This window comes from Megascapheus bottae, chromosome X (genome assembly GCF_031878675.1).
Source record: "Megascapheus bottae isolate mThoBot1 chromosome X, mThoBot2.hap1, whole genome shotgun sequence".
NCBI lineage: Eukaryota > Metazoa > Chordata > Mammalia > Rodentia > Geomyidae > Megascapheus > Megascapheus bottae.
The window spans coordinates 3679489-3692157 of record NC_143547.1 but is presented as its reverse complement, the minus strand read 5'-3'; the positions used below and the strand labels follow the sequence as shown (position 1 = coordinate 3692157).

Sequence of the window (12669 nt, the reverse complement as noted above, 5' to 3'; positions counted from 1 at the left end):
ACTAAACATCACTGCATGTAAATGTTGAGCTACATGTACTGAGGTGTGCATCCTAAAAAAGGAGCTATTATCCTGTTTCTTTATAATACTGAACATTTTCGTAAACACATATTATAAAAAACTTCTTTTTTTCTACCCATATAAAAGCAAATCTCCATTTCACAAAATGTGGATTATTAGTTCAGAGTCTATAACTAGTATTTCCCAGATATCAGCCATGACATACTTCACACATGAAAATACACAAAACATTATAGATTTGTTTTCATCAGGCATACATGATTAGCTCTACATGAACCACCTTTTTTTTAAACATGAGTTCAGTCAGAAGGAGCTTTCTTTTCCATGCAGTTCAGTGTACATTTGGATAAGCAAATCAAATTTCAAAACCAAGATTGTGTCCTTCAGTATCATTTCAGTTTTATGTTTTTCTCATAAAATATGTTCAATAAATGGATTAAAAGTGACCCACCATAAAGAATATATTCGATACTATAAGTCCTTGAAAGAGTCCTCTAGGACCTGGTGATGATCTTTTGAGGAGTTAGCAATTGAGGTAAGACTTAAAAGATGGATAAAAGAGTGGAGAAAAAAAAGTCACACATAAAAAATATAGTACTGGATTATGTTATCTCTCATCTCTTTTGCTGTCCCTTGGTTATCTCATATTGTTATAGTATTTCACCTTGTTATCAGATATATTGGATATATGTGTATTTGGTTATTTGAAATCAGATAGGGAAGGGGGGAAAACAAGATGAGGGGTGGGGGTAGGGGGAGAGAAATGGGGACCAATACATGAGAAAGGGTATCAATATATATGAAGTAATGCACTCTCTATCTGGTGAATATAATGTAACCCTTCTATTAAGTACAATAAAATATATGGAAAACAATAAAAATATAGTACTGGAGTCTCACATTACTAAATAATTAACATCTGGGACATTTTTAGTTTCACCATCTAATCTGGTTAAGAGGCCCCAGATTTTCTTGGGGATGCTAAACAGTACTTTATTAACATTATTCTTTTTAAAAGGAAGCTTGTCATTAGGTGCTCATAATGCCATAACCATGTTCTCAAGTAGCCACAATTTCTGTGTAATCACTGAGAAAACAGATGTCAGGGATATCTGAGTAACTGAAGATAGACAAAAGCTAGAAGCAAAATGATTGGTGGTGAAGGGATAATGTTTATAAAGTTATTGAGAAAATAGTTATCATGAGAATACTTTGTTTAGAAAAAGAGATCACATGAAAGTGGGGTTTGTGAGAAACACATAAGGTGTCACAGATATTCTAATGGACCATGTTTGTCCTTGTTCTTTCAGTGAAGATCTCGATGTGGTTATTTCTGAGAAACTCAGAAAAAAAAATTGATGCGTCTGCTTTGTGATGTATGGAAAAGGGAATCAAAGCAAATATATCTAGTTACAAAATGCCTGGCTAGACTCAAAGGAACATAGGCCCAATAGTCTCCCTCATTTGTCATAATCAGCAGAAACCTTGGGCTCTCCTAGCAGAGATTTACAATAGAACAACATCTAGAGACATTAGGCCAAATAGTATGACACTAAATGTAAGGACCTCCAGGATAAGGAAACAAAGCCATATGAGTGACTGTTGTTCTTAATGTACTATGTTATCTCTCAATCTCTTTTGCCATCCCTTGGTTATCTCATATTGTTACAATATTTTACCTTGTTATCTGATATATTTTATATGTGCTTAATTGGTTATTTGACATTGGATAGGGAAGGGGGAAATCAAGATAAGCAGGGGGAGGGTGGGATGGAAATGGGGACCATGTCATGAGAAAGGATATCAATGTTTGTGAAGTTATGCACCTTCTATCCTGGTGAATATATTAATGTAACCCTTCTATTAATCACAATCAAAAATATAAAAATATATAGTAAAAAAAACCAAAATGCCTGGCTCTTCCTCAAAAGTAATCCTGTTTTCCAACTTGACTGTGGAATAAACATGACTTACTCTTTTTCAGACATGCAAATGTAATTTCAGTTACTTTCTCAATAGATTTTGAATACATCTTAATTGCATTTTCTTCTTGGGAAAGGGTGCTTTTTTTCTTAGACCACTGATGAAATCATTCTGTATCATTTTTAAAGGGTATTTCCTAATGAAAAACAAAAGAAATGATTTTATGGATTGTATGCATTGGTAATGTTAAATGTAGGTGGATGTTTTTATGTTGTGTGCTGTACTGGGGCTTGCACTCCTAAAGCCTAGGCCTCAAGTTTTTGGTTGGCTTTTTCACTCAAAACTGGAACTCCACCATTTGAGTCTAGCCTTCCATTTATATCTTTTTTTGCTGGGTAATTGTAGCTAAGAGTCTCTTATATTTGTCTTCCCAGGTTGGCATAGCCTCCTAAATAGATAGGATTATAGGTGTGAGCCACTGGTACCCTACTGAATATTTTCAAATAATTTTTATTTTTTTGTTGTTTTTTTGTGACTCAAAAAAAGCATTTGGGGACTATTAAAATTAATTTAGCAGTATATAAACTATTGACCTGAAGTCCTTAACTGCAAAACTGAAGGGTGCCAAAAATTGATACTCAAGATATTATTATTAATGCAGTAATCCATGGTGAATAAAGTAATACAATTTTAAATCAAAACATGATCTGAGGCATGTTGATGAGGCAAGATCTGAGATTGTTGGCGGCTTATGCCTATAATCCTACTACTCAGGAGGCTGAGATATGAGGATCATAGTTCAAAGTTAGCTGGGGCAGAAAAGTCCTCATGAGACTCTCTAATTAACCAACTCAAAAACTGGAAGTGACACTGGGGCTCACTTGAAATGGCACTGGGTGAAGCATTAGCCTTGAGCACAGAGTCAAAATAGCTCAAGGAGATTGCCTAGGTATTGAGTTCAAGACCCACAACCCCCGCTCAAATACACACACACACACACACACACACACACACACACACACACACACAAAATTTGATCTGACCCTGTACTTATATAACTCATATCAGTTGTTTTAACCAGGTCTTGACTCTACTACCATTTTTAAAGTAACATAGAAAATATTAAAATGAATTAGAAACTGTTGTATGTTTGTACTGGATCATAAAGTAAGATATAAAATGTAAACTTAAAAATTGACCAGTGGAGTACGTAGTTACTAAAGACAGGGACTCTGGGTATGGCCTGCATGGATGGCTCTTGGCATGTTATACAATGGCTCTTTGTTTTAATTGCTCATCTGTAAAATAGGATAGAAATAGGTCTCTCAATATTGGTAGGCTAGCCACTTAATTGATCGAGTTGAGGACAATCTTGATTGTGGAAAGTGGCACTCATGGATATTGCAACTCTATAAGGTTGATTATTGTAAAATTTTAACAACATTAATGAAAATTATAGATTTTTATCATATGAAAATCATTTCTCAGGGCCGGGAGTTTGGTCTAGTGGTAAAGTGCTTGCCTAGCTTGTACCAAGACCTGGGTTCGATTCCTGGGTCCCACATATATAGAAAAAAGTCAGAAGTGATGCTGTGGCTCAAGTGGTAGATTTTTAGCCTTGAGAAAGCCCAAGGACAGTGCTTAGGCCCTGGCTCAGGCCCAGGATTGGTCAAAAATCATTTCTCAATCTTGATCATTCAAGATGTCTTGCCCAACAAGATATCTTGTTCCATATTCACAGAACCAATGATTGTTTTTGTTTGTTGCCAAGAAGGAGCCTTGAAGCCTTCATGAATTTTGCATGCCATGCTATTGGTCAAGGCTTCTTAGAATGGCCAGAGTGGACAGCAGTATTTCATCACTTCCCAAAATTAAGAGATTCTATTCTCACTCAACATCTTCTATCCAGAGTTCCATTCATTTTATGAGAAAGCTCCCTATATATCCCAGGAAAGAATGTTAGATCCCTAATGTTTATTGGACAAATCGTTCTACCACTTGAGTCATTCTCCTAGCATTTTCTTAGTTGTGTGTGCATGCGTGTGTGTGTGTGTGTGTGTGTGTGTGTGTGTGTGTGTGTCTTTGTTTGATTTTTTTTTGTAGTGATGGTACCAGTGCTCTAACTCAGCGTATGGGTACTATCTCTACACTTTTTTGCTCAAGGCTAGCATTCTTACCACTTGAACAACAGCTCTACTTCAGGTTTGTTTAGTCGGTAAATGGAGATAAGTGCTTACTTGAGTCACACACCCATTCTTTTAATGGAAAGTTTTAGACTAGTTTTCTTTATGGTATTTACTGTGATATTTGTGCTTCATCTACCATTTTTCTCTGTGTTCTTTTTTTCATATATTTTTTATTGTAATTAATAGAAGGGTTACATGGTATTTGCCAGATAGATGGTGCATTAATTCCCATACATTGATACCCTTTCACATGTCTTGGTCCCCATTTCCCTCCCCCCACTCCCACTCCTCATCTTGTTTTCCCCCGTTCCCTATCCAATTTCTGTGTTCTTTCTTAAACTCTGTTCTATATTGCCCCTTTCTTTTAGATCTAGTTGTATTTTGCTTATTCCATATTTTTCTCTCCTCTGTACACATTAACTTTACCTTTACAGTTTTTAGTAGCCCTTGAAGACTCTTATTCCATCATAGAATTCATTCCCAAAGATCCAAGATTCAGTCTAAAATTACTCTATATGACATAAAACAATATCTTATTGATATTCAGTATTGGGAATCAAACCGAAAGTCATTTTTCATGTAAGGTCTAGGAAAACACACAATCAGTGAGCCAACTTAACTTTTTGTTATTATTAGAATCACCTAGAGTGCTTATTAAACATTAACATACTTGTATTCCAGCTTAACGTTGTAGGGAAGTTTCCTGAGTGTTAGTAATACAGTGATCCCTCACCTATCGCGAGATTTATGTTCCAGAGACCCCCTGCAATAGGTGAAAATCCATTAGTAGTGTTAGTGTCATCCCTCACTGTATTGTGGTTCACATACTGCTACTTCGCATATTTTTCACCTCTCTCAGGGCTCTGGAACATAACTCTCAGGATAGGTGAGGGATCACTGTTTACATTTATTTTTTTAAACACATGACACAGTGAAGCTTAAACAAGTGAAGTACCATATAGCTAGGGACAACTGTACTCCACAAGAGTCCCTAATGACTTAGGATAAGTCATTATCAGCATTAGAGACTAACAAAGGTAGCAGAATGACTCAAACCACGCATTGACTAAGGCAGTTGCTCTGTGAGTTGTTCAAACTATGTCCTGTTTATGAACTGAAATATCATCTTTCATAATCTTACAATATCCCTCAGGTAATATAAGTGACCCCATGACCCACAAAAAAAGACAGTAACCAGGACATATTTCCGCTTTTCCATGGTACTCTAAGAAAATCTTTTGGTAGTATTTGGTGAGACCTTATCCACATAAACCCAGCTAAGCTGTGTCTAACAAAGAAACATTCAGTTTTATTGTAGGTATTTGGAAGCATTAAGATTGATGGCGAAACCTTTTTGTTTTTGGTCCACAGTGCCTTCACCAGCAGGTTTAATCTATGCAAAGTTTTGAGGAACAGGTTTTGGTGTAGTCTTCTCCTGATATTATACAGGAAGCCACATTCTCTATATCAAAGAGCATGTTTCTTTCACAGAGATTCTGAAGTGGAAAACAGGTGTCAGATTTCCAGTGTACTATATGAGACAGTTATTAACCAGAGAGCAGTGCCTGGAGAGCTTCAGAAATAGTGATGTTTTTACCTCATCTTGAAATTGGGATTTAATTAGTGTGGTTATGTCTTAGTGTTTACAAAATCTTTAGGTAATTATATTGTGCAGGTAAGTTTGAGAGCCACTTAAAAGAAGATCTTGAGCAATATATTTCAAACCACAGATTCTGAATAGTATAAAGCTGATATTTCTGAGTTAAATTTTACATCATGAAAATGAGATCAGTCTGAGTCGATCAAGTTGTAATATACATGTATAGGGCATTAAAACCAGAGAAACTAATGAAAGAAAAAAAATAGTTATGTGCACATATAAACACATGATTATGACCAGGATTTTAAATTAACTTTCACATGAGTGATTACAGTTGCCAGATAAAATACAGAAGAGAAGAAAATTTGAATTTCAGATAAACAGCAAATAATTTTATAGAATTTGGGACTTGAATTTTGACTTGCATTGCACGAATTATGTTTTTGTTTGTTAAATCTTAAATACTGCCCAACATTTTAAAGAATCAATCTGAGTAGTGATTAGGACAGCCAGGTGCCAGTGGTTCATGCCTGTAATCCTAGCTACTCAGGAGGCTAAAATCTGAGGATCATGGTTCAAAGCCAGCCTGGGCATGAAAGTCCATGAAACACCAGAAAAACCACCAGAAAACCAGAAGTGGCACTGTAGCTCAAGTGGTAGAGGACTAGACTTGAGCTGAAGAGTGCTAAGTGTTTCAAACCATATATGGCTTTATACTGAGAGCCAAATGTACCTTAGTCTGCCTCTTCTGTCGTCTCCGAAGACGCAGGAACTCCTTGTGTTGCCTCGAGACGAAGTTTACTGCTGCATATTCCAGTAAGGCAGCAAACACAAACAGAAGGCACACTGCCATCCAGATATCAATAGCTTTGACATAGGAGACCTGAAAAAGAGAAGAAAGATATAAAATCTTTCAAGGAGATCAGATTTCTAATGGTGTGTGTGTGTGTGTGTGTGTGTGTGTGTGTGTGTGTGTGTGTGTGTGAGAGAGAGAGAGAGAGAGAGAGAGAGAGAGAGAGAGTACTTCCTTAAAAAGTGCAGAAGCTATTGTGAATAGTACTACCATAAACCACTTAAATGTACACCAGCAGAATAACCCTTAAAAATTGTTGTCTGCATACACAATGGAATAGTATTCAGCCACAGAATTGATGGAATTCTATTATTTGTATCAATGTGGATGGAACTGAAGAACATTATGTTCAATGAAATAAGCCAAGCACAAAAAGAAAAGTATTAAATGATTTCACTTATGTACAGAATGTGAAAAATGATTTCATAGAAGTTCAAAGTAGAATACTGGCTGCCAGAGACAGAACGAGTAAGGGACATTTGATGGGGAGGAGGTCAATGAGTACATGTTACAATTAGAAGAATAAATTCTGGTCTTCTGTTGTATAGAAGGGTAACTAAAATTAACAGTGCTGCATTATAATATCTCAAAGTAGAAGGTAGAGGGCTGGGAGTTTAGCCTACTGGTAGTGTGCTTGCCTAGCATGCATGAAGACCTGGGTTCGATTCCTGGGTACCACATGAAAAGAAAAAGCCAGACGTGGTACTATGGCTCAAGTGGTAGAGCTCTAGCCTTGAGAAAGCCCAAGGACAATGCTCAGGCTCTGAGTTCAAGGCCCAGGACTGTCAAAAGAAGAAGGTAGAATTTTAATGTACTTCTCATAATAAAATGATGAAAGTGTAAGCTAATGGTAGAGTTAATCACCCTGAGTTGCTCATTATTCAAAATATACATGAATTACAATATCGCACATGCAGTCAGTTCTCAGTATCACATTGTATTTCATACACATGCACTAATACTAAATCCAAGCAAATAGTTGAAAGCATTATCAGTATATAAGACAAAATATCTTATCAGGGGGCCGAGAGTTTGGCCTAGTGGTTAAAGTGCTTGCCTAGCATGCATAAAGACCCGGGTTCGATTCCTCGGTACCACATACATAGAAAAAAAAGCCGGAAGTGGTGCTGAGGCTCAAGTGGTAGAGCTCTAGCCTTGAGAAAGTCCAAGGACAGTGCTCAGGCCGTGAGCCTAAGCCCCGGACTGGCCAAAAAAAAATATCTTATCAGTTCCACCTAGATGATTACATTTAAGAGACATAGAACAAGAAGTTAGGGGTGTGTGAACTCTACTGCTCTGCTTAGGTCCAAATCTCATTTGACTCAAAAACTATTGGTTAAGATTAAGGAAGAAAATAAATGGGCAAAGTTAGGACATGGGGGCCCAGCTCCCAAAGGACACTAAAACTGTGAGTTCATTCTTCAGCTCTCATTTTTTTCTATAAGGTTTCCTACTTAAAAAAAAACATTGTCACATAAGTTCTTGTCAGCTAGCATTTGAAGAATTGTATATGTATTAAGTTTTAACCCTTACAAAACCTGTATTACCCTATTTTCTGAGGAAGAAATGAGTAAAGTGGGGTTACTATCCCAGAATGTAAAGTTAAAAAGTGACTGAGCCATGATTAGAACTGAACTGTCTTAATTAGTGTGTTTTCCTTCACACACACACACACACACACACACACACACACACACACACTATTAGAATACAATTTGTAGGGCCAGGTGTTGTAGCATATACTTATAATCCTAGTGAGAGGCAGAAGCAGGAAAATCATGAATTAAAGGCCAACCTGGACTGCATAATGTACCCTTGTCGCAAAACAACAATGAAACCAAACCATAAGTAAAAAAAATCCACTAATAATCATGTAATTTGTATCCTGTATTTCCCTGTAACTTTTATGATATTTCACATATTATTTTATTTTATTTTATTTGTGAGTTATGGGGCTTGAACTCTGGGCCTTGAGCTCTTCAGCTCAAGGCTACCACCCTACCCTGTTTTCTAGTGATTAATTGGAGATAAGAATCTCTTGGACTTTAGTACTTTATTGCCAGGGCTGGCTTTGAACCTTGATCCTCAGATTTCAGCCTCCTGAGTAGCTAGAATTACAGGTATGAGCTACCACACCCAGCTTATTTTCTTTTAAATCATAATTTCCAATGCTTGCATAATGGTGTATGTTAAATTAATAATTTAATGTCATTGGATATTTAGGCTATTTCTATTTCATTTTTTGTGACTGTCAATTTTTCTGTTATGAGCATTCTTACTCCAAAATATATGACATGCTCTGTGTACTATTTATTAGACTAATTTTTAGATGAATTATTGGAGTTTTCCTCTGAAAAATGGGCTTTCCTCTTGGAAAGTGATCAGTATGAGAGAATTTATAAGAGCAGAGCTTGGGGTGAGACCCCCCAAGTAATAAATGCTGCTTTGGCTGGGTGCCAGTCATCCTCAGCTAATTAGGAGGCTGAGATCTCTGGACTGGTTCAAAGCCAGTCCCGGCAGGAAGGGCCATGTGACTCTTATCTCTAGTTATTCAGTGAAAAAATTTAAGTTGAGCTGCGAAGTGGTAGATTGCAAAGGAGAGAGCGTGACAGAGAGGGGGGGAGGGAGGGGGAGGGGGAGGGGGAGGGAGAGAGAGAGAGAGAGAGAGATATATAGAGAGATGATGATGATGATGATGCTTTGCTATTTCTTGTCTCTCTAACATCTCTTGATTATTTAACCTCTTTGTTTCCATTCCTCAGCTTTCAAATAGGAATGATCATAGTACCTTCCTCATAAATTTGCTATGCAGATAAAATCAATTAACCTATATAAAGAGCTTAGAATATTGTCAAGTAGAGAGTAAGTATGACATATAAATGCTTCTAACTATTTGGCCACATAATGATATGATTTTTTTTCAGTAGAAGTATCTCAGAAGAAAAAAATTAACAAGGAAATATCACCTATAAGTTTAATGTATTGCAGTTAATATTTTTAAGCTCACCATTTATAGTCTAAGACACTCTGAACTACATGCCTATCTCAGGTATATTTTGATAAATTGGTCCACCAATTGTCTCTAATTCCTTTGAAAATCTCTCTCTTTTTTTTTATCTGTTGTGGGGCTTGAACTCAATGCCTGGATGCTGTCCCTGAGCCTCTTTGTGCTCAAGGATGGAGCCCTATCCCTTGAGCCACAGCACCACTTCTCCTTTTTGAGTGGTTAATTGGAGATAAGTCTTACTGGGCCAGTTTTCCCTGGACTGGCTTCCAACTGCCATGGGCAGATCTCAGCCTATGGAGTAGGTAGATGGCATGATCCACTGGCGCCCAGCTAAATAGCTCTGTTTCTACCTGGGGTTATTATTCCTATTTTTCTTTTGTTCTCAGTCTCCTCACTATTGCTCAGATTCTGGCATGAATACCAGCGACCTTAAGAATCCACTTCAAGCTTCCTCCTTACATCTGGGTTGGGATCTTTCTCATAGTAGTCCTCTCAGTGTCTATTAGATATTATCAGTTCCTTCTTAGACCATAGGTTTCCCAGATCCTATCCACAAACTATAAGCTTGTAGAGTTTTTCTTTCTGTTGATTTATAAGGATTGGGCTTGTGTAGTATCATTCTTTGTACATTCTTGGAGGTATGCCCCATTCATTTGTTTTTCAGTACCATCCTGTCATATTTTGAAAACTTTAGCGATTTTTCCCCTTTAATTATACTCTCAGTTCAATTTTGAAATAGAAAACCAAGTCATGAATGTATTTACTTTCACAATATAATTTATTCGTCTCTGTTTAGAAAGTACTCTGTTATCTGAGACATGAAAGTGACGGTTCATGAGCTGAGCCATTTTTATCTTAGTATTTATCTTCAAGACAAAGGAATGGGTCATCTTTTTTTTTGCCAGTCCTGGGCTTGAGCTCAGGGCCTGAGCACTGTCCTTGGACTTTCTCAAAGCTAGAGCTCTACCACTTGAGCCTCAGCACCACTTCCGGCTTTTTTTCTATGTATGTGGTACCAAGGAATTGAACCCGAGTCTTCGTGCATGTTAGGCAAGCACTTTAACCACTAGGCCAACTCCCAGCCCCAAGGGTCATCTTTTTATAAGGATTACCTGAATGTTTTTGAAGTTTAGACACTCTCTCCATTCCTCAGGCACATTGGCTGAGGAATTGTTACTTCCCATGTAACAATGTGCCAATTAAAGTATATCTGTACTCCCAGCTTGTAGACTGGATCCCCACTTCAGAACTGTGACATTCCTCAAGGGGTCATATTTACAAACATGTATGGAGACTTATTTTTAGGGGAGCAAGTTTACAAATAGCTACCAACCTAAGTACTATTCTAATAAAGAAGCAGCAATATAGAATTCACAGGATTTGTCAGTCTATGGCCATACCACCCTGAATGCCCCCGAGCTCATCTGATCTCGGAAGCTAAGCAGGGTCGGGCATGGTTAGTACTTGGAAGGGAGGATTTGTCCATGTTATCTGTTATTTTTCTTTAGGTGCTATGAATTCTCATCTTTACTTGCTTGAGTCTGTGTTAAATGATTCTCAAACCATTGCTAAAATTGAATAGGAACTATTCTTCTCTGTATAGTACAATGACATTTAATCAATTTCTTTTTATCAAAAATTTAACTTAGGCTGGATGTGGTAGCTCTCTCCTGTAATCCTAGCTACTCAGGAAGCTGAGATCTGAGAATCACAGTTCAAAGCCAGCCCAGGCACTAAAAGAATGTGAGACTCTTATCTCCAATTAATCACAAGAAAATAGGAAGTGGGGCTGTGGCTCCCGGCATAGGGCAATAGCCTTGAACTGAAAGCTCAGGGACAGCGCCCAGGCCCAGAGTTCAAGGCCCATGACCCACAAAAATAATTAACTTAGTTAATCAACATTATTGAAATGAAGTAAACATATTGGCCATAGCCGCCTCATGCTTCCTTTAATGAAAATAGAAGCTTTTGGTATCTCTAGTCAATTTGCCTTTTACTGTGTGCTATGAAGTATGCCACTACTATCTTTCTTCCCACCTTATGAGAGAAATAAGTTTATTAAAATGTATTCAGATTTTATACAATTAGTAATCAACAAAGATCAAAATGGGAATTCTGGCTTTGCTTTTCTGTTTTGTCTCTTATCTATACACATTCACCATATTATTAGAACAATTTATGGACAGCTAAATTAAGTGCAGGGCCAAAGATTCATGGTGTTATACAATTCAATCCTTTATAGTTTCACTGGCAATTGCTATTTTTATTGCCTAATTAAAGAACTTACACCTGCTGTTTAATGCTGGGAAAATCAGATTTCCTTGGCAGGAGAGATGAAAGCAACACTATGTGGCCTGACCCAGTGTCACCACTGCTACCCTATTTTTCTCTCCACATTTGGCATTTTTGTTGGATTCTGAACAATGGGTTTAAACATATCCATTTCTTAATCTGATTCTTGGTGGTTCACAGCTGTTATATAATATATATAATATATATGTATATACACACATATCCACCCAATTCTTGGGAAGGTGTTGTTTATAGAAATAACCATTGGGTGGCAGTGCCTCCAAGCATAGTATCTTCAAGAACCAACCAGTTACAGGTGGTTATGAACAATCCCTGGGGACTAATTAGTTTATTGGACAGGGGATAATGCACAGGCCTAGTTAGTTGTTTATTATTTCTAAAGATGACATGTTTATCCCCATTATGATGGCAGGAAACCATTCAGAGCAGCTTGAGAAAGCTTAATATTTTTCTGAGTTTTTGGAAGGAGATATATGAGAAAAAGTTGCACTGTCAATCCTTAAAATACATAGGGAAGAGTAGGAGACATTCAATAATAGATGTGCCATACAGGCACACTTCAAATATGTTCTCACCAGTCTCAGCCTTCTGCAAATATAGACATCTGGACCCTCTGAGTTAAGAAAGTGTTGCATGTGGAGGAGGAGGAAGAAGTAGGACTAGGGGATATCTTTCCTTGGCTTCAGTCTGTCACTCTTACTACATTTTCAGGTGATAAGAATACATACTATTGCCACGGTCTACTTCCTATGTCTATACCTTCAGG

General features: G+C 37.3%; 1 protein-coding gene across 2 annotated transcripts in view; it reads right to left on the bottom strand.

The window, feature by feature from the left end:
• The window catches only part of Glra2 (glycine receptor alpha 2), a 118256-nt gene that overhangs the window by 23915 nt on the left and 81672 nt on the right, over positions 1–12669 (bottom strand). For both annotated transcript variants that reach the window (XM_090326664.1, XM_090326665.1), the window contains exon 8: positions 6464–6613. In XM_090326664.1, the coding sequence (XP_090182790.1) occupies positions 6464–6613 (150 nt within the window). The remainder of the gene's footprint in view (positions 1–6463; positions 6614–12669) is intronic.